The 22538-nt window shown below is 42.2% G+C and overlaps 1 protein-coding gene across 15 annotated transcripts in view; it reads right to left on the minus strand.

The window, feature by feature from the left end:
• The window catches only part of LOC122563516 (MOB kinase activator 3B), a 167266-nt gene that overhangs the window by 14725 nt on the left and 130003 nt on the right, over positions 1-22538 (minus strand). For all 15 annotated transcript variants that reach the window (XM_043717427.1, XM_043717417.1, XM_043717354.1 and 12 more), the window contains one exon: positions 17186-17388. In XM_043717427.1, the coding sequence (XP_043573362.1) occupies positions 17186-17388 (203 nt within the window). The remainder of the gene's footprint in view (positions 1-17185; positions 17389-22538) is intronic.

Raw genomic sequence — 22538 nt, forward strand, 5'->3', positions numbered from 1 at the left:
CCCCTCAAATTTTTGATTAATGCTTTCCCTATGTTGAGTGCTTTTGGAAAATGGCACATTATTATAGGGGGGGATTTTAATTGTCTTTTGGATCCAACAGTGAACAGGACGCCTTGTGGGCCCCCAACTATTTCTTCACAGGCCAAGCAGATGGTTGACTTATGCGAGGATTGGGGCTGGTGGATATTTGGAGATGTCTTCACCCTATCGGCTGGGACTTCACCTTTTTTTCAAACCCACATAAATGTCACACGAGGATTGACCTCTCTGGCTCCCTCTGCTGTTCTGGATTTGATTATTGGTTGTAAAATTAGGAATACAGCTATCTCTGATCACACAGTGGTATATTTGGAGGTTAAGGCCAAGGCTGGAGGGCTAGGTTTGCAGCACTGGCATTTGGACCCTTTTCTCCTTAAGGATTCCAAATTTGTGGAATGCTTTTTGAAGGAGTTTCAAGAATTCTTGACTATCAACTCAGGCATGGCTAGTAGTCCATTTATGCTATGGGCGGCTGCTAAGGCCTTTGATTGAGGATTAGCTATTTCCTATTCGGCTAGCCAGAAACGACAGAAGGAGGAACAGCAGCGTCTACTTGAGATGCGGTCGAAAGCCGCCGAGGTGGAACATTTTGCGCGGCTTTCGGTGACTATGCTACAGCGGATCATGGCCCTCTGGGCTGATTTGAATTCAATACTGACAGAAATGCAAAGAAAGAACTTGCTTTTACTAGACAAAAGGCTGTTCGAATATGGGGATAAGCCAGGGAAGTATTTAGCATACCTGACTAGGAAAGAGCGTGCTCCCCAATCCATTACTGCAATCAGAGACAGCACCGGGGTCCTTACATACGATACTAAAAAGATTAGCGAGGCTTTTCAGAGCTTTTACTCTGAATTGTATTGGTCTGAAGGTTGTGAGGACCGGTGGGCTGAAATGGAGGCCTTTTTAAAGAACCTGGACCTCCCAGGGTCATGCCCCGTTGACAGTTCAGGAAATACAGGAGGCAGCTAGGCAACTTCAGACTGGGAAAGCGCCTGGCCCTGATGGTCTCCCAGGTGAGCTTTATAAGGAATTTATAGGGTTTCTGTCAGGGCCGTTGTTGGAGATGTCCAATCATTCCTATATGCATGATTGCCTACCACCATCTTTGAAAGAAGCAAATATTTCCTTAATTCTTAAAAAGGGGAAGGTTCCTGAGGATTGTGCCTCATACAGACCCATCTCTCTATTAAATTCTGATTTCAAGATTCTGTCCAAGATCCTGGCGCTGAGATTGGAAAAGGTGTTGCCCCAAATTGTTAAAGAGGATCAGACAGGCTTTATAAGGGGCTGTAGGTCCTCTAATAATATTAGATGGTTGCTGAATATGGTCCAAATTTGTCAGCAATGATCGAGTCAGGGGTTGGTGATTTCCTTAGATGCAGAGAAAGCATTTGACCGGGTGGAATGGCCGTATAATTTTTATGTCTTAGAACAGTTTGGGTTGGGTGGAGTCTTTGTTAGGTGGGTGGAGGTTTTATATCGTCACCCTCTGGATGTGGTCATCACCAACGGGGTGAAGTCTGGGAATTTTAGGATTGGTCAGGGTAGTCGGCCAGGCTGCCCCCTCTCACTGTTGTTGTTTAGATTGGTGACAGAGCCGCTGGCAGAGGCCATTCATCAGAATGTCCACATAACCGCTCCGGAAGTGGGATCAAGGGCACACAAAATTACACTGTATGCAGATGATGTTCTCCTGTTTTTATCGCACCCGATGACCTCCGTGCCCCATTTGATACAATGTATCAATTCATTTGGGACTATTTCAGGATATAAGATTAACCTTGCAAAATCGGAGGCAATGCCTTTGGAGAACTTTAAGGATATGCCAGAAGTTGAAGGTAGCCCTAAGTTCCCTTTTAAGTGGTCCAATACCTAGGCATTTTTATTATCCCCAAGTTTGATCTGTTATTTCGGACTAACTTTGCTTACTTACTCGACAATATTAGGTGAGATCTCCAGAGATGGGAGGCTCTTCCAATTTTGTGGCTGGGCCGAATATCTCTCATTAAGATGAATGTTCTTCTTCGTTTGCTTTATCCCATGTGTATGTTCCCTATAATGTTTCCCAAGTCAATGCTGCGAAAGCTTGTGAGATGGTTTGGTTCCTTTGTCTGGCATTGTGGGCCGCCCCTCATCAAACTTACTAAATTGCAGTTGCCTCAAGGAGGGGGAGGAGTTGATTTCCCAGACATCAGGAGGTACCAATTAAGTTCCCTGCTGTCCTTTGTCTGTGATTGGATTGGTAACGATCCAAACTCAATATGGCTGGATATTGAGGCCTCCCAGACAAAGTGCCCTCTTATTAATCTGTTGTTCATAGATGAGGACAGTTATGGACCACTGCCATAATCCCATTGTCATCAATACAGTCAAGGCATGGAGGGCGATGCATCAGAGTGAGGGCTGTTTATCCAAGACTTCGCCACTTACACCTATAGTTGGCACGCCAGGGTTTCGACCAGGGATGATGGACTTAGGGTTCAAACGATGGCAGCGAGAGGAGATTCTAGTTTGGGAGATTTGTTTGAGGGGGGAGGTTATAATGCCTTTTGAGCAACTGAGTGGCAAATACGGGCTGCCCAGCAGAGATCTTTTCCATTTTCTTCAGGTTAGGGATTTCATCCAGAAGAAGACTACGCTTCTCACTAAGCCCTATAAGCCCGATACAGTGAGGTTGTTGCTACATTCCACAAGCACCCTTCAGTTAGTGCCATCTATCACCTGCTGGATGGCAGGGCCTGGCAGGATATTAACCGGTTATGTGAGGTCTGGGAGCAAGAGTTAGGAGATCTTTCTGAAACATGGGAAAACATATGGGAGAATGTTTGAAAGATCTCAATCTGTAATAGGACATGCGCTACGCAGTTAAAGGTTCTACACAGGGCTCATCTGGCACCAGACCGTCTGGTGACGTTTAAAAAAAGGGACATCTTCAGTGTGCCCCAAATGTAAAATATGTGTAGGCAATCTTACCTATTGCTTCTGGACATGCCACAGGCTCCGTGTTTATTGGAGCGCTGTGGTGGGGGAGACAGGGAGGGTATTGAGGACTGAAGTCAAGTAGACCCGATATCTCTCCTCTTAGGTCTACCGAATTTACCATCTTTAGACGGGCATGGGAAGAAACTATTTAATATTCTTGCACACTGTGCACGGAAGAATATTCGGATGAACTGGGTGTCTGAGAACCCGCTGGGCTTGCTGGGATGGCAGAAATTACTTATGGAGCACATTCCCTTGGATTCTTTTACAATCATGGTGCACCACACAGCAGACCATTTTTATTAGACATAGCAGCCCTACTTGAGGTATTTGGAGATAGAATTGTCAGTTATCTTAATTAGGGTGTTTGTTTAACCAGGATGGTTGGGTTTGTCAAGCCCTGGGTCCTGGAGGGGGGTCTCTTGAGTTAATATGTTTTTCTAAACAATGCTCCTGTTCCTTTGTTTGGGAGCTTTGCACCGAGCATAGCTGTTCTGTATTTTGTGATTTTTTGGGGGTGTTTTTTGCTTTTTTTTTGGTCTATTAGTTATTTACTTATTTATTGGTGTTGATTTGCATAGTGTTAGGGTTTGTTTTGTATTGTAGTGTAGGTTAGTAGTTAGTAGACAGTCGTTGTATGTAATTTGTGTTTTTTTTATTTTTATTATACTTATTTGTTATTGATTATATTTTTCAAAAATTTGATATATTTGTAAAGTTAAAAAAATTGCGAATAAATATATTTACAAAAAAAAAGGTTTTCTGTTATCTTATTAGCCCCATCTGTCTTCCAACCACAGAGGGTGGTACGTGTATGGAATGAGCTGCCAGAGGAGGTGGTGGAGGCTGGTACAATTGCAACATTTAAGAGGCATTTGGATGGGTATATGAATAGGAAGGATTTGGAGGGATATGGGCTGGGTGCTGGCAGGTGGGACTAGATTGGGATTGGGTTGGATGGGCAAGGATGGGTTGGACCGAAGGGTCTGTTTCTATGTTGTACATCTCTATGACTCTACAGGGCCAGATACAATTCAAACTAGAGAGTCAGGAGATATGGGTCTTGTATTTGACAAGATATCACATGCAAATCATTTTAGCCCCATGACATTGCCATGGGAATTCCTTAGAATGGTGCCCTAGGCCCAGACATCTTCAGCTGATTCATCAATAACGTTTCCTCCATATAAGATCAAAGTAGAGAATACTTTCTGATGCTTGAACAATGTTTGGCACCATTTGCAAACCTCAGATGCTGAAGGTATCCATGTCCACATGCAACAAGAACTGAACAACATTCAGGCGTGGTTTGATAAGTGGCAATTAACATCTGTGTCACGTAAGTACCAGGCAAAAGCCATACCTAACGAGAGATATTCTAACCATCACTTTTTGAACTTCAATTACATTACCAACATTGAATCTCCCAGTCAACATCCTCATTATAATTATTGACCAAACATTTAATCAGGAGAAAGTGAGAACTGCAGATGCTGGAGATTAGAGTCAAAAACTGTCGCACTGGAAAAGCACAGCGGGTCAGGCAGCATCCAAGGAGCAGGACAGTTCATGTTTTGGGCATAAGCCCTTCATCAGAAATGTGTGGAGGGGAAAGAGGACTGAGAGATAAATAGCAGGTAGGGGTGGGGTGGGGTGGGGCTGGGGGAAGGTATCTGGGAAGGTGATAGGTAGATGCAGATGGGGGTGATGGTGATAGGTCAGAACGGAGCATGGAGCGGATAGGTGGGAAGGAAGATGGACAGGTAGGACAGTTCAAGAGGGTGGTGTCGAGTTGGAGGTTTGGATCTGGGATGAGGTGGAGAGAGGGGAGATGAAGAAATTGGTGAAATCAACATTGATCCCATGTGGTTGGAGGGTCCCAAGGTGGAAGATAAGGCATTCTTCCTCAGGCATCAGATGGCTAGGATTTGGTGGTGGAGGAGGTCCAGGACTTGCATGTCCTTGGTGGAGTGGAAGAGGGAGTTGAAATGGTCGGCCATAGGATGGTGGGGTTGTTTGGTGTGTGTGTTCCAGAGATGTTCTCTGAAATGTTCTATGAGTTGGTGTCCTGTCTCCCCAATGTAGAGGAGACCACATTGAGAACAACAGACACCGTAGATGAGGCGTTTGGATGTGCAGGAAAATCTCTGCAGGCATATAAAGAGCAGATGAAAGGTTGGGAACTGACATCCCAACTTTCTAACTTGTCAAACCTTCTTCAAAAGCCTCTTCAAAACCCAACAATAGTACTACCTAGAGGGTCAAAAGCATGGGAACATCATAAAATCACCTCACACTCCATCCCAGTCCTGATCTCCACACCCCAAACTCACCTCCACCAAACAGGGTCCCAGGTACTGATCTCTACTCCTTCCCCCTCTTCCTGAGATCTGACATCTCCCTACCTTTCGACCGTGACCCCATGAACCTATCTGTATGTGTATATGTGATCTAAATTGCATCATAATGAGCAATAGCTGGTGTCAGCAAATGCAACCTTTAATTTTACTTTCCTCCACTCCCTCTTCTAGTCTGAGTTCCTCTAGTCGAGAGTGTGAGAAGGCAGCAAGTTCAGAAGCCTATTGTCAGTGTTCACCTCCCCCCGAGTATAGCCTTGGTCAGCTTGTCACTGATATTTGGTTACCCTCCCTCCCCCAACTTTGCTGCCTGTTTTGGTGAGCAAAGTTAAAAATCACAGAACACCAAGTTATAGTCCAACAGGTATATTTGGAAGTACTAGCTTTTGGAGCGCTGCTCCTTCATCAGGTAGCTACCTACTAGCTATCTGATGAAGGAGCAGCAGTCTGAAAGCTAGTACTTCCAAATAAACCTGTTGGACTATAACCTGGTGTTGTATGATTTTTCACTTTGACCACCCCAATCCACATTGGCACCTCCCCATCATGTTTTGGTAAGGGTATGGAATGTTTCCACATTATTATTGACAATTCACACATAACTAAAAATTGAAAATCCCAAGTGTTAACATTAAGGGCAGTTTTATTTATGATTTTCCTTCTTGGAAGGATTCACAAATGGTCAAGCCAAAGCTTGAGATAAAATTTTAACTCACTCCAATCCCAATCACATGCAAATAGTTAAAATTGGGCTCATTATTGTGTTTAATATCTGTCATCCAATAATTAAATAACAGAGCAGAGAGTCAATAGGAAGGCAGAAGTATAATCCAGGGTTCAAATACATCAAGTTAACAGAGATTTTGTGATGTGGAACCTGAATGGATATAATCCTAGTGAGCTACCAGCCTGTAACTGAATCATTTGGTTGTTAATGACCATTTAACATCATCATAACAGGAGAAAGCAAAGTTCACGTTTTATGATCAACAAAAACAATGAGACTGAATTACTGCTGCATCAATCACTGCTAAATGCTAGCTACTTCAAATTTAATTTGATAGAATTAACTGATATATAGCAGGCATCATGGGTGGTGCAGTAGAAATAAATAAGCCATTATTGAGGTAGCAATATGGAATATTCCATGATATTTGATATGGGCTCCCACGTGACACAAACAACTAACAGTTTTCTGATTGGAATCTAACATGAAAACAGATGACAGGATATAGAGTCATAGAGTCAAACAGCACAGAAACAGACCCTTCAGTCCAACTCATCCATGCTGATCCAATTTCCCAAACTGAATCCGTTGCATTTGCTTGCATATGGTCCAGATCACTCTAAATCTTTCCTATCCACGTACCTGTCCAAATGTCTTTTAAATATTGTAATTATATTCTCCTCTACCACTTCCTCTGGCAGTTCATCCCCATATATGCATCATCCTCTGTATGAAGAAGTTGCTTTTCAGGTCCCATTTAAATCTTTCCCCCTTCACTTTAAACCTCTAGTTTTGGACTTCTATACCATTGGTTATTGACCTTGGCTGTTCACCTTAGCTATGCCTCTCGTGATTTTATAAACCTATATAACCCCTTAGCCTCCTATGGTCCAGGGAAAAAAATCCCACTTATCCAGCAACTACTTATTACTCAAATCTTCCAATCTGTAACATCCTCGTAAATCCTTTCTGCATCCTTTCCAGTTTAATAACATCCTTCCTACAGCAGGGCGACCAGAATTGTACACAGTACTTCAAAACTGGTCTCACCAATATCTTAACTGCTGCAATATGGCATCTCATCTCCTACACTCTGAAGTGAAGGCAAGCATGCCAAATGATTCTTCACCACTTTGTCTACCTCTGATGCCACTTTCAAGGAACTATGTACCTCAACGTGTTGGTCCATAGTTTTCTGGCTTTTCCTTTGCAGCCTTTCTTAAATAGTGGCACACCATGGCTGTGATGATACAAATATCTCTCTTAGGGGCCCGGCAATTTCTTCCCTAGCTTTCCACAATGTCAGGGATATAATGATCAGATCTCAGGGAAGTATCTATCTGAATGTGTTTTAAGACCTCTAGCACCTCCTCTTTTATAATGTGGATCTTTTAAGACATTACTACTTATTCCCCCATGTTTCCTCGCCTCCATGTCTTTCTCCACAGTAGATACTGATGCGAAATATTTGTTTAGTATCTCACCCATCTCCTGTAGTTCCACATACAGATGGCCTCGTTGATCTTTAAGAAGGCCTATTCTCTTCCTACTTACTCTTTTGCCCTAAATATAGATGTACAATCTCTTTGGATTCTCCCTAACACTAAAAGCCAAAGCTATCTTATATCCCCTTTGTACCCTCCTGATTTCCATCTTTCTTTGAGTTTATTTTTACCTTTTGAGTCCTACAGCACGGAGACAAGCCCTTTGGCCAAACTGCCTATGCCGACCAAAATGTCCATCAACACTTACCCCATTTCTCTGCACTTGGCCCATATCCTTCTAAACCTTTTCTACCCATGTGTTTGTCTAAATGCCCTTTAAATGTTCTTAATGTACCCAACTCAACTACTTCTGCTGGCAGCTCATTCCACATGCGTACCGCCCTCTGTGTAAAAAAAGTTGCCCTCAGGTTCCCTTTTATTCTTTCCCCTCAAACCTTAAACTAATGCCCTTTAGTCCTCGACTCCCCAATACTAGGAAAAAGACTAAGTGCATTCACCCTATCCGTGATTCTCAGGATATTATACACTTCTATAAGTTCCCCTGTCAGTCTCCCACACTCAGAAGAAAAAAGTCCTAGCTCGTCCAACCTCTCCCTATAACTCAGACCCTTGAGACTTGGCTACATTCTTGTAAATTTTTTCTGCACTCTTTCCAGTTTAATAACATTCTTCCTCTAGCAAGGTGACTAAAACTGATCACAATACTCCAAGTGCAGCCTCACCAACATCCTGTACAACTACAACGTAACCTCCCAACTTCTATACTCAGTGCCCTGACTGATGAAGTGTGCCAAAAGCCTTCTTCACTGCCCTGTCTACCTGTGACTCCACTTTCAGAGAACCGTGCACCTGAACTCCAAGGTCCCTCTGATCCATTACACCTCTGAAGGCCCTACCATTCACTATAATACTCCTACCATGATTTGACTTTCCAAAATGCAAGACCTCACACTTATCTATATTAAACTCCATTTGCCATTTCTCGGCCCACTTCCCCAGGTGATCGAGGTCCTGCTGCAAATTTTAATAATCTTCTTCACTGTCCATGATACCTCCTATTTTAGTGTCATCTGCAAACATATCATGCCTTGTATTCTCACCCAAATCACTGATATAGTTAACAAACAGCAATGGGCCCAGCACTGAACTCTGAGGCACTCAACTAGTCACAGGCCTCCAATACCACGAGCATTCTTCTACTATTACCCTCTTCTTCCTACCATCAAGCTAATTTTGTATCCAATTTATCAGCTTCTTCAGATTCCATGCGATCTAACCTTCCAGAGCGGCCCACCATGTGGAACCTTATCAACGGCCTTACTGAAATCCATATAGACCACATCTACTGCCCCTGCCTTCATTAACCTTCCTGGTCATTTCATCAGAGAACTCCAACAAATTTGTGAGGCATGATCGCCCACGTACAAAGCCATGCTGATTATTCCTAATCAAACACCGTCTTTCCAAATGCATACATATATTATCTCTCAGCATCTTCTCAAGTAACTTACTTACCACAGATGTTATAATTCCCAGGTTTTTCTTTGCATCCCTTCTTGAATAAGAGCACAACATTCGCTGCCCTCGAGTCTCCCGGGACCTCACCCCTGGCTAATGTTGATGTAAAAATATCAGCCAGGGCCCCTGAAAATTCTTCTGTCACCTCTTATGGTGTTCTTGGAGAGATCTAGTCAGGACTAGGACATTTATCCACCTTCATACATTCTAAGACGTCCAACACCTCTACTGTGATATGAACTGTCCCCAAGATATGACCACTAATTTCCTCAAGTTCCCAAGTCTTCATGTCTTTCTCCATGGTAAACACAGAGAACCTCACCCATTTCCTGCAGTTCTTATGTGTACAGGTCCCCTTTGGTCCTAAGGGGTCCTATTCTCTCTCGAATTATTCTTTTTCTGTTAATATACTTAAAGAACCTCTTTTGATTCACCCTAATCTTCTCAGCCAAGATTATCTTGTGCCTCCTTTTCCCCCTTCTGATTTCCTTCTTCAGTGAACTCCTGTATCCTCTATATCCCTCCAGGGATTCCCTTGATCCCAACTGCCTGTTACCTGAGCAATACATCCATTTTTATGGTCAAAGCCTCAATATCTCTTATCATCCAGGGTTCCCTATTCCTGTCAACCTTGCCTTTCACCCTCACAGGAACACACAGACCTTGAACTCTAGCTATCTCACTTTTAAAGACCTCCCACTTGCCAGAAGCCCCTTTGCCTGCAAGCAAACTACTCCAATTAACCCCTGCAAGCTCCTGTCTTATTTCATCAAAATTCGCCTTGCCCCAATTTAAAACTTGAACCACAACTATTTTAAAATTAATAGAACTATGGTCCCTGGTCTCAAAGTGCTTCCCCACTATCACCTTCAACACCTGTCCTGCTCTATTTCCCAAGTGAAGGTCAAGTTTTGCTGATTCCAGAGTAGGATCCTCTGTATGCTGCTTGAAGAAATTTCCCTGAACACACTTAACAAATTCCATCCCATCTAAGTTCTTAACACTCTGGCAGTCCCAGACACTTTGTTAGGAAAATTAAAATCCCCGACAATGACAACCATATTGCTCCTGCAAGTCTCCCCGATCTTAAGTGTACTCTACTCCCCCTACGCCCCTCAAGAGATTGACTTGATCCCACCTCTCCATTCCTAACATATGCCTCCTTTCTTTTCATGACCGGAGTCTCAATATTGAATTGAATTGAGTTGAATTGAATTGAATTTATTGTCACATATACCGAGGCACAGCGAAAAGCTTTGTCTTGCGAGTAATGGGCATCCAGTGTTCCCTACTCCTACCAGCTTTGCCCTTCACTCCAACAGGAACATACTGTCTCTGAACTCCCGTTATCTCACTTTTGAAAGCATCCCACTTGCCAATCATCTTTTTATCTGCTAACAGCCTACACGAACAATTTTTGACATTTGATCCCAGCAAATAATACCATCAAAATTGGCCTTACTCCAATTTAGAACTTTAAGCAAATTCTCAAAGGGGAGTGTGCGTGGGCTCAGGTTATTGTACAAATTGGTACCAACAACAAAGGTAGAAAAAAGGATGAGGTCCTGCAGACTGAATATAGGGAGTTTGGCAGGGAGTTAAAAAGCAGAACCTCAGAGTAGTAATCGCTGGATTACTCCTAGTGCCATGTGCTATTGTGAATAGGAATGGGACGATAGGATAGATAAGTTCGTGGTCAACTGTCAGCCCCCCGGATGTTGATCTAGGGAATTCAATGATGGTAATATTGGAAAACGCAATGCTGACGGTGATTAGAATCTGTATTAACCATAATAATTAGAAGTTATGCTTTATGTAGCAGGGTAAGAGTTGATCTCACAGGAGAGTAGGTTTTTGAAAGCAATTTTATGAGATGTTTAATCTTTTAATAATAAAACATAAATTCTATTCCTGTGATTCTCTACAAGTGAATTCTTATTCAAAGGCAAAGAGAGGTGTCAAGTTAAATGGAGATTAATCCAACCAAATTATTCAGAAATTGAAATAACAGTTATAATATATACTGAAACACCTTGCAGTTCAACCTGAATCCTACTAATGAGCTCTTATTTGCCATACAATAGCAGAACTGGGCAGCATGATGGCTCAGTGGTTAGCACTGCTGCTTCACAGCACCAGGGTCCCAGGTTCAATTCCAGCCTTGGGTGACTGCCTGTGTGAAGTTTGCACATTCTCCCTGTGTCTGCATGGGTTTCCTCTGGGTACTCCACAGTCCAAAGATGTGTAGGTCAGGTGAATTGGCCATGTTAAATTGTCCCATAGTGTTAGGTGCATTAGTCAGAGGGAAAAGGGTCTGGGTGGATTACTCTTCGGAGGATCGGTGTGGACTTGTTGGGCCGAAGGGCCTGTTTCCACACTGTAGGGAATCTAATCTAATCTAAAAACTGGCCAAGGTAGTAAAGAAGACTAGAATAATATAATAAGGGAACAATATCTTTATGGTTTAACCTCAATCAGAGTTTCATTACAAAAGAGTGTCAGCACTGAGAGGGTGCTGCACTACTGGAGGGTCAGCACTGAGAGGATGCTGCACTACTGGAGGGTCAGCACTGAGAGGATGCTACACTACTGGAGGGTCAGCACTGAGAGAGTGTTGCACTGTCAGAGAGTCAGTACATTCTTCTCAACAGGCAAAATATCAAGGGGGACTGATTGAAACAGACTATGACAGAAAGTCTGGCAGAGTCTGAAGAAGGCTTTCTTGATGTCAGGACTAGCTTGTTAAATTTGTCAATGAAGCTCTGGATGTTGTGAGGAGCTTCTTGATTGGCAACGGTAAGTTGCCAATTGTTGCTGGTTAATAACCTTATAAAGTGCAAATCTTGCCTCATTAGTATGTAGCTTTCTATTCTACCATCCACTGCAAGCAAACTAGACACTAACAATTCTCGACATGGAAGTCAGAGTGGGTATCTGGTAACTCTATTTGTTTGATTCTAAGGATTTCCATGTTGGACACAGGGACCAACAACTTAAGGCCCACTCCATAGGCACTGACCAAATGAACCTCATGTCCAGACATTTGCGCCTGACAACTGCCAGCCTCTACAGGCCCTGATGGCACACCTCTTATCCATACAAAAGGAGCTTCTTTATCGCTGCACTTCAGGATGTATTAGCAACTAATATTGCAATGCTGCTGCAAGGACACTTTGCAGTCAGGGACCCGCACGCAGCTTGTGGACTGTTTCCAGCTCCATTTCAGGACTCTTTGTTTGCTCTCTCAACATTCATTCAAATTGAGCCCACCCATTCCTAATGTTCATAACCATCTCACCCTGCTTTGTCTGTCCTTGCCTGTTTGTACTTTATTCCTCAGTCAGAGATACCAAGCTCACTGTACCACTGTATTTCCATGCCATTTAGCACAAGAGACACAATAACCACCACCCCTTGATATTCAACGGTATTACCTTCACTGAATCCCCCACTAGGAGAAAGTGAGGACTGCAGATGCTGGAGATCAGAGTTGAGCGTGTGGTGTTGGAAAAGCACAGCAGGTCAGGCAGCATCTGAGGAGCAGCTGAATCAATGTTTTGGGCATAAGCTCTTCATCAAGAATTAATCCCCCTCTGTTAACATCCTTGGGGTTACCATTGACCAGAGACTCAACTGGATTCACCACATAAACACAGTGGCCATAAGAGCAGGTCAGAGACTAGGGATACTGCAGCAAGAAACTCACCTCCTGACACCCCAAAGTCCAGCCACCATCTACAAGGCACAAGTCAGGAGCGTGATGAAATACTTTCCACTTGCCTGGATGAGCAATACTCCAACAACACTCAAGAAGCTTGAAACCATCCAGGACAAAGCAACCCGCTTGAATGACATCACATCTACAAACATTCAATCCCTCCATCACCGGCTCTCAGTAACAGCAGTGTGCACCATCTACAAGATGCACTGTAGAAATTCACCAAATTCCTTGGACAACACCTTCCAAACCCACAACCACTTCCATCTAAAAGTACAAGGGCAGCAAGTATTTGGGAACTCCACCACCTGTAAGTTTCCCTCCAAGCCACTCATCGCCCTGACTTCAAAATATACCGCTGTTCCTTCACAGTCATTGGGTCAAAATTCTAGAATTCCCTCCCTACCCTAATTGTGGGTCAACCCATAGTAAGTGGACTGCAGTGATTCAAAAAGACAGCTCACCACCACTTTCTCAAGGACAAATATGGAAGGGCTATCAATGCTGGCCAGCCAGCGACATCCAAGTCTCAGAAATAAATAATGAATTTTTAAAAATCACAAAGTTAGGAAGCTTGTCATGGTTGTCAGTGGTCCTTAATCAAATCAAGGGAGACAAGTCTTCAGTCAGGGATCCTGGTGCACTAAGTTAAAGGCAGCCTCCGATACCATCCCAGAGGTTTGGACACAGTCAGGTAATTGCTCAGGTCTTTCAGGGTCAAGTCTTCTCCTTGTAAGGGATGAAGAGCCAAATATTGAACCGCCCACTAGCTATCTTGACTCTTCCTGCCCTATTGCGGGGTGTATTCTTCTAGGAGAGGGAAGGGGACACAGGTATTAAAAGAGATCAAAGTGAGTGGCACAGTTGTTACTGTTAGTGTAGGGATAAAGATGGGGAGGTGCCCCAAGTGAGTGATTGGGTGGAAAACAGGCTATGTAGGGTTGGTAGTGTGAGAGTTGGAGAGAGTAAGAGCAACTGAGGGAAGGTATTGCATACAACCGTGAGAGTGATAGAGCATGAGCTTTGGTGGGAGGTGAGTACAGTAGAGATAAAACAACTGTGAGGTAACACAATAAAGATGGTGCCACCTACACTGGTGGAGTCAAGCATTCCTACACCACTGTGCATTCCTCCAGATAGCTGACAGCACACTGATATGGGTGGCTCTAGATCCCTGTTCACAAAATAGAGTACCAATTTCCTCTTGTCTGCAAAGTCTAGAGCAAATATCAGGAGCCATCCAGGGCAGCTCCAAAATAAGTGATTTAGATTAGATTACAGTGTGGAAACAGGCCCTTCGGCCCAACAAGTCCACACCGACCCGCCGAAGCGAAACCCACCCATACCCCTACATTTACCCCTTACCTAACACTACAGGCAATTTAGTATGGCCAATTCACCTGACCCTGCACATCTTTGTGATGGTGGGATGAAACCGGAGCACCCGGAGGAAACCCACGCAGACACGGGGAGAACGTGCAAACTCCACACAGTCAGTCGCCTAAGGCGGGAATTGAACCTGGGTCTCTAGCGCTGTGAGGCAGCAATGCTAACCACTGTGCCACCGTGCCGCCCACAAGTGCTTGTCTGGGTGTGCGATAGCAACTTAAAGATGGTGTCAACACCAGGGGCACCAGTCCTTTCAAGAATATCCTGACAGTGGCAGGATAGGGTGAGTGGTAGAATGGTACCAGAATTGTCCGTAGGTAGTTAGTGAGGTGAGTATCGTAAGACATGGCAAGAAAATTTGCTAGGCCTCATGGACAGAAACCCTCTGGGAATCTTGACAAGATTGACATTTAGCCAAAGAAAAACAGTCAGCCCTACATTAGACATTAAGAAAAGGCCAAGACATAGAGACAAAATTTGGAAACTTCAGCCTGATATATATACTATCTTTGTCCATCAAATCAGCTCCTTCAACACTTAATCCAGTAGCCAAATGAGAAGGGAATCAATAATTTGAAAGATGTACCATGTAGAGGAATCTTATTTGTTCTGCTTCATTCTAATCTCTATAATGAAGAAATGATTGTGATGTACAGATGCAAACTACCTAGACTATACACATGATATCAGAGCAATTCAGTATCATATGCTTCTTATTTGCTTTACTTGGGTGTTTCTCTGACTTGCATTGATTAACTTACTTGAGAAAACAATCACTTGCATTCAGCAAATATCTACTGATGGACAGGACTGAATCATTGGTGAATTTGACAGAAATTGGCTGAAATCACTGAGTGCAATCACCTGTCTTAAATCACCCAATTTCACTTTGTTAAATAAATCATAGCAGCCAAATGCTGCCATGTTTCTTTTCAGAAACCCAAAGACCTTGCGTTTCATTTCGCATTTTGTTTAAACTTTTAAATGTTGTTGCATTGCTCCTTAAGTTTAACATTGTTGGGTCCAGTTATACTGTATATTTATAAAAATAGACTGCACAGTGCAGGGGGTGAGGAGGGCAAGTTTGGGACCACAATCATAATTAGAAAGTAACACTAACACATGAAGTTTAGATGTTATTATACATTAAGAATATTTAGCTCTGATGCAAATCTCCAGTTTTATTGCTTATCAGCCAGGAGCACAAACAGGTACTCAAATTCTATAGATATTGAATTGTTAGTTTTTGCATTTCTGTTGCAAGAAGTTAACAAGTAGAGGCCTGTCATTTCCCAAAGATTGAATACAGAATCCCAGGTTCTTCCTGTGTCTTTGGCTAACTCACTTTCAAAAAACAGCTAAGGTTAGACTGCAAATCAGTTTTGGTCTCAGTGAATTGTGGTACAGGCTTTGGGGCTAAATGGCTTCCTTCTGGTCCAATGAAATAAAGCAACGAGAATAAGGAGTAACTACTTTTAATTTAGAACATTATTGATTTTAGGGAATAGATGGAACACCCAATCATTTAATATTAAAATTTCCAGCAAACATTTGTGGCTCAGGCCCTTCATTCTTTCAAACATTCTTAATATATCAACTTGAAACCAGATTAAAACAACTCAATGTCCTTCAAAATAACTTGAGGCAAATGGATCCTGATCATGTGAAGAAGAGATGAGGTAAATAAAAGGTTTGCTGTAAGAGCTGAGTTTAAGGTAGGTCTTAAAAGAAGAAAGGGAGGGCAGAAATACAGACTGATGTGGAGAGCCTTGGAATTGTTTAGTTTGGAGATGATAGTGGACAAAGGGTTCAACAGCAGATGTTAGAAGTATTGCAATGTTGTGGGGATGAAAAAAGGCAAACTTAGATGGAATGAATAGGAGGCTGGAAGGTCAGTTCAGGGTGAGCAGAATAAGAAGGATCTTAGTTGTTGAATGCAAGCCAAGGAAGTAAATGAAACTGACACTGAAGGTGCTGTGTTTTGAGTGGATAAAATTAGTTTAATCTTCCTAGTTGAGAAGTGATGGTTCACCCAGAACTGGATGTCAGAAAACAACTTTGTGAAGCAAAAGGGGGGCATTCAGTATATTAACTACATTATGGAAAGTATGAGGCTTTTTCCCAGGGTAGAGTACTAGGGGACACAGGTTCAAGATGCAGGGTAGGGGAAGTTTAAAAGAGACGTGCAAGGCAGGTTTTTTCACACAAAGGGTGGTGAGTGCCTGGAGCACGCTGACAGAGGAGAAGCAGACTGATGGAAGCAGATGTAATAGCAGCATTCAAAAAGCACCTCGATGAATACATGACTAGGAAGGCAGTGAGGAATATGGATCCTCTAAGTGAAGACAGTTTTAGAATGGAAAGGCAAAATGTGTCGCCGCAGGCTTGGAGAGCCTAAGAGTCTGCTCCTGAGCTGTACTGTTCTTTGTACATCACATTCACCAATATCTTGCAATGCTAAATGTAGTGATTTGATTACATTAAAAGTGACACTTATCTATTATTAAATAAGACCAAAAATTCTTGAAACAAAAGAAGGATAGAATTGAAAAGAGGTAGAGAAAATGAAAAGGTATACAGATCACATCTTGAGAATATTCCAAAATGCTTGAGTTCACTTAGTTATCCCAATCAGTTTCCATGCAATAAAATCTGGCTATTTAATTTACATTTCTATCAGTTAAAAATTGTAGTCATGGAATGTTTTCATTTTTGAATACATCCACGTTTAAGCTAGCAAGGTGAACGTTTTTGTATGTTCTTCTCAACCCTTCCATTGGGATGTTACAGCTGTTTTGAAGGATGGTATCTTGATCAGAGGAGGCTTAATGGTGGTAAGCACAAGCAATCTGATCGACATAAGTTATTTTTACCTTCTTTAGATATGAATTAATGCTTAATAAACTAATAATGGATCATGCAAAAGATGCTTGAGAGCAGTACATACCAAAGGTTCTAATTCCTTGCGGTCTACAAGGTTAAATTCTGTTACAAAGTAATAAAAGTGCTTATAGCACGTATTAACATGTGCCTCTGCTCCCATGGTGCCAAGCCGATCGAAGTGATGAATGTAAACATGGACGAAGACTCGAAAGAGTCGACACAGAATCTTCTTGCAGATCTGAAGGAAGTTCTTGGGAAAGGGGATTCCTGTGGAAAAAGAATGAAAGGAAAAAGAAACAAATGTACAATGAAACATTTGACCTGTTGGGAGATCGTTCACTCTAAATACAATGTGAGTATGTAAGACTGAATACACTCTAAACTCTTCAGTTTACATCCACAGTTAGTTTCTGAGAAGAGGCCACAAATGCATGTGAATGAAGCGAGGGGCACTCCTGTTCCCCCTGGCTCAGGAGGAAACAGATTATTTTTTCTGTTCCTGACCCCCTGATTCTGATAGTTTTGATTTGCTGGGGAAGCTATCAATGCTCCTTGCTGGGCAATTTAGGAAAATTCACTGATTTTCTCACTTGTCTGCAAAATGCAAACCTTGTGCATCTTTCTCCTTCAGCTAAATAATTTACAGAGAAGTTCACTTTAAACTCAAAATGTGTAGCATGGGGAGAGCGAAAATGCAAAACATTTTACAAAAGTGATTAGTCAACTGATTTTTGAATGAGAACAAGCAAATAGTTTCTTCTCAAGAGAATGGTATAAATGTTAAAGACAACTTTAATCCTTAAAGGGCAACATTGGTCATATAACAGGGTCTCTATAAAAAGATGACCAATGTCACAATAGTTTGAGCAAGCACACACAATTCTGAAAAAGTTCCCATTGTCCTATGAAAACTACACTGTGATGGAAGCAAAAGGTACAAGAGTGCTGTGATCTCAATCACTAAGACAAAACACAATCCCTTATATATTTCCACAAAGAGACTGCTCTCCTAGAAGGTTGAACCAACCGAAACCTTTCCAGAGAACTCAACAATATGAGTCGAGCTCTTAGAATTGCGAAACTCTGATGCACAATTAAATGATTATCCTCTAAGGGTGTGGGGTGCAGCAGTATTACGGAATTGTCCATCATCAGTTGGTAAATAATGAAGGAAACAAGAGACCGAGCATGAGCCTTTCAGCAACCTAAAGGGAAAAAAAAAATCAATATTTGTAAATTACCACTTATTGTGGTCTCTTGGGATAAACTGCAGGGAGTAAGAGACTGTCACCAATCGCATGCAGGGTTCTTTCATGGGATTCTGATCACAGTCTAGTTCTCAGCAACCTGTCAGGCCACAGAAACAATTATGCTTCACTGACAAACTCATTTGCCTAATTTAAGGTTTGTTGCATGACCGCTTGATGACCCTAGCTGCAAGCACTGTTTCACTTTGTTAATGGCAATTTGTGTCATATTTAGGGTCGTCGTGTCTTTGTCAGCATTAAGGACATTAATTAAATCCATTATGAACAATGGGCATACTTTTTATTTAGATTTAATAGATGTGCCTTATTCAACAAATATATGTACTAGTTATTATTTTCTAAGTAATCAATGTTGGATTGACATTTTTAAAAAAACTGGGCTCTTCAATAATGATTGGTATCAAGTGATTTTGGTTTTGGCCTTACCCTTTGCAACTGGATCCTCAATTTTCTGACCCACAGACTGCAATCAGTTAGGATAGGTAACTGCACCTCCTCCATAATAACATTCAACACCGGAACTCCCTAAAGATGTGTCCTCAGCCCCCTGCTGTACACCCACAACTGAGTTGCCAAATTCCGAATGAACACCATCTACAAGTTTGCTAATGACACCACTGGAGTAGAATGAATATCTAACAATGATAAGTCAAAATATAGAAGGGAGATAGCAGGCTTGGTGACGTGGTGTAATGACAACAACCTCTCTCTCAATGTTGGTAAAACTAAACAACTGATCATTGACTTCAGAAAGAAAGGAGGAGAACACTCCTCCATCTACATCAGCAGAGCACAGATTGAGAGGGTGGAGAGCGTCAAGCTCCTTGGAGTGATGATAACCGGCAACCTGTCCTGGATTTCCCATGTGGACACGATGGTCAAGAAGGCACAATAATGCCTCTTCTTCCTCAGGCGGCTCAGGAAATGTGGCATGTCCATAAGGACCCTCACCGACATCTATAGATGTACCACTGAGAGCATACTGTCTGGGTGCACTACCGCCAGGTACGGCAACAGCTCTGTCCAGGACCGTAATAAACTGCAGAAGGTGGTGTGCACAGCCCAGACCATCACAGAAGCCAATCTTCCATCCATGGATTCCATTTACACAGCTCACTGCCATGGAAAGTCTGCCAACATCAACAAAGACCCATCGCACCCTGGTAATAATGGCCTACGATCTCATCCATTAGGCAGTACATACCAGAAGCTTGAACGCATGCATTAGCAGCTTCAGGAACAGTTTCTTCCCGGCCATTATTAGACTGATGAGTGGACTCTATAGCCTCAAATAATGCTGACCTTGCTAACACTGATCTCACTAGTGCACACTCTGTGCAATGTAACCTGTGTGCCTCTGTCTAAGTCTTTTTTATCTATACATTCTTGCTTACTATGACCTGCCTGTACCGCTAATAAACAAAGCTTTTCATTGTACTTCATTACAGATGACAATAAATCAATCAATCAATTATTCAGATGCCCATCATTTAGAAAGACTAAGTCCATTCAACATCCAACATTTTTGCCTCTACAACAAAATCCTACACTTAATAAAATGTTCCACAAAAGCTCGTGGAGTTAAAAAGGTTGACAAAGAATTAATTTACAAGCGAGAATCTCCAGCAGTGTTCTGACAGTGACTGTTCAGGCATTTTTGTTGTCCATTTCCTACACATCTGCTCTCCCTCCCTCCCAGGACCATGATATTGTTCCTCTTGTCTTCATTTCTGAGCACATCAGCCTGTGCAATCAATGGATGATCCTCTGTCATTTCCACCACCACCAAAAACATATTTACGTTCCCTTACAGCATTCCAAAAGAAATATTCCTTCTCTGACATCCTGATTGACTGTTCAATCACTACCATAAGACGATAAGATATGACAGCAGAAATAGGCCATTTGGCCCATTGAGTCTGCCCCATCATTCAATCATGGCTGATAAAATTCTCAACACCATTCTCCTGCATTCTCTCCGTAACCTTTGATCCCCTTACTAATCAAGAACCTATCCATCTCTATATTAAATACGCTCAATGCCTTGGCTTCCACAGCCTTCTAAAGCAAAGAGTTCCACAGATTCACCATCCTCTGGCTGAAGAAATTCCTCCTCATCTCAGTTCTAAAGGGTCATTCCTTTACTTTGAGGTTGTGCCTTCTCTGGTTCTGGTCTCTCCTACTCGTGGAAACATCTTCTCCACATCCACTCTATCTAGGCCTCTCAATATTTTGTAAGTTTCAATTAGATCCCTCTTCATCCTTCAAAATTCCTAGTACAGACCCAGAGACCTCAAGTGCTCCTCGTTGACAAGCACTTAACTCCTGGGATAATTCTTGTGAATATCCTTCAAACCCCTTCCAAGGCCAGCTTATACTTCCTTAGATACAGGACTCAAAACTGCTCACAATATTCCAAATGTGATGTCTTTGAGGAGAAAGTGAGGTCTGCAGATGCTGGAGATCAGAACTGGAAATGTGTTGCTGGAAAAGCGCAGCAGGTCAGACAGCATCCAGGGAACAGGAGAATCGACTTTTCGGGCAGAAGGGCTTATGCCCGAAACATCGATTCTCCTGTTCCCTGGATGCTGTCTGACCTGCTGCGCTTTTCCAGCAACACATTTCCAGCTCCAAATGTGATGTGCCAAGACTCTTATACAATCCCATTCTTGTATTCTAGCCCTCTCAAAACATTACCTTCCTAGTCAGTTCAGGAGATGCATCAGCTCCACTTTTTACCTCCTCCCTTCCCACCATCTAGGCTCCCCAACATTCCTCACAGGTGGAACAGCAATGTTTTTGTACTTCTTTCAATTTGTTACACTCTGTTCATTGCTCACAAAGCAGGATCCTGTCACTGGAGAGGTCAGGTAAGTCCACAAGCATGACCCTGAGCTTCAATCACTTGTCATTTGAATTCTCAGTTAATTCTCCCTGAATTTGAGTTGCAGTCTGGAACATAAGCCGCTGGAGTCATTGAGACAAATCTGACTTTAAAGGGTACATGACACAAAAACCAAAGGACAGCAATAAGCTTTGTAAACCCTAACAATAGAGAATAAGATGGCTGTTTGAGGCATAAAACATTTATGCAATTGGAAGACTTGACCAAAGTGAATATTTTTAAACAAATAACAGGCCATAGTTAAGCAGGTAGAACTGAAATTTACGTTATAAAGCATTGGAAGCCCAGGTCAATTGAAGGTACTGGCTGAGCAACCAGGCCTCACCTCAGAATCAGAAAGGGTAAAGGATTTGGAACCTGAAACGGACTAAATTTCTGTTGTGTTATGTCTCATAGTGAATATGTCAGTATACCATGTTCATGGTATCTACACCTTATTAAAGCATATGATCTAAAGGTATAATGGTCTCAAATGCAAGCTTACCCTTGATTATTTAAGGCACAACATGCAACTGAAAATATGTTTTACTGGTGTAACCTATTAGCTGACTCAGACTCACTAAGCTCAAGTACTTAGAAATGTCTGAGAAATGTAATGTTTATATATAATAGCTAGCTGTAATATACGAATGTTGGATTCTTTAATACTATGTTATGAGGCTTAACATGAACATTGCTGAATTTTATCTTTTATCTAGTCCTACTGGATGGATTCAAAAACTCTCCTCCAAACAGCCTCAAAGAGAGGAACAAAGGCTTTTAAAAGGCAGAGGTGTAGTCTTCATTACTGATAACTATGAATTAGTTCAGAAAACTCTAAACTTGAATAAATTTGGACATCATAAAACTCCCACCAGCCCCAGTTCTGAAGAAGGATCACTAGACCAGAAACATTACCTCTGCTTTGGCACTATAGATGCTGTCAGCCCTGCTGAGTTTTTCCAGAAATGTCAGCTTTTGATTCTTATTTCCAGCATCTTCAGTTTTCTTTGCTTTTTTAAAAAAATTTGCCAAGAGTTTACTTAAATATGCTCAGCCTAGAAAAAACGCTTTGATTTCCGAAAGTATTTCCAATGTGTCTGTAAGCGTGAAGAAGAGTATGTGGAATGTTTCCTCACAGACTTTTAAAAATTGCCTGTTTACTTAAAATGGCCAACAAAATCTTGAATTTTTCTAACACAATGCCAGCTAATTATAAAGGCCCATGATATTCCTCAAATACTGCTCGCACACAGTTGTACCGG

The sequence above is a fragment of the Chiloscyllium plagiosum genome, chromosome 2 (assembly GCF_004010195.1).
Source record: "Chiloscyllium plagiosum isolate BGI_BamShark_2017 chromosome 2, ASM401019v2, whole genome shotgun sequence".
Taxonomy (NCBI): Eukaryota; Metazoa; Chordata; class Chondrichthyes; order Orectolobiformes; family Hemiscylliidae; genus Chiloscyllium; species Chiloscyllium plagiosum.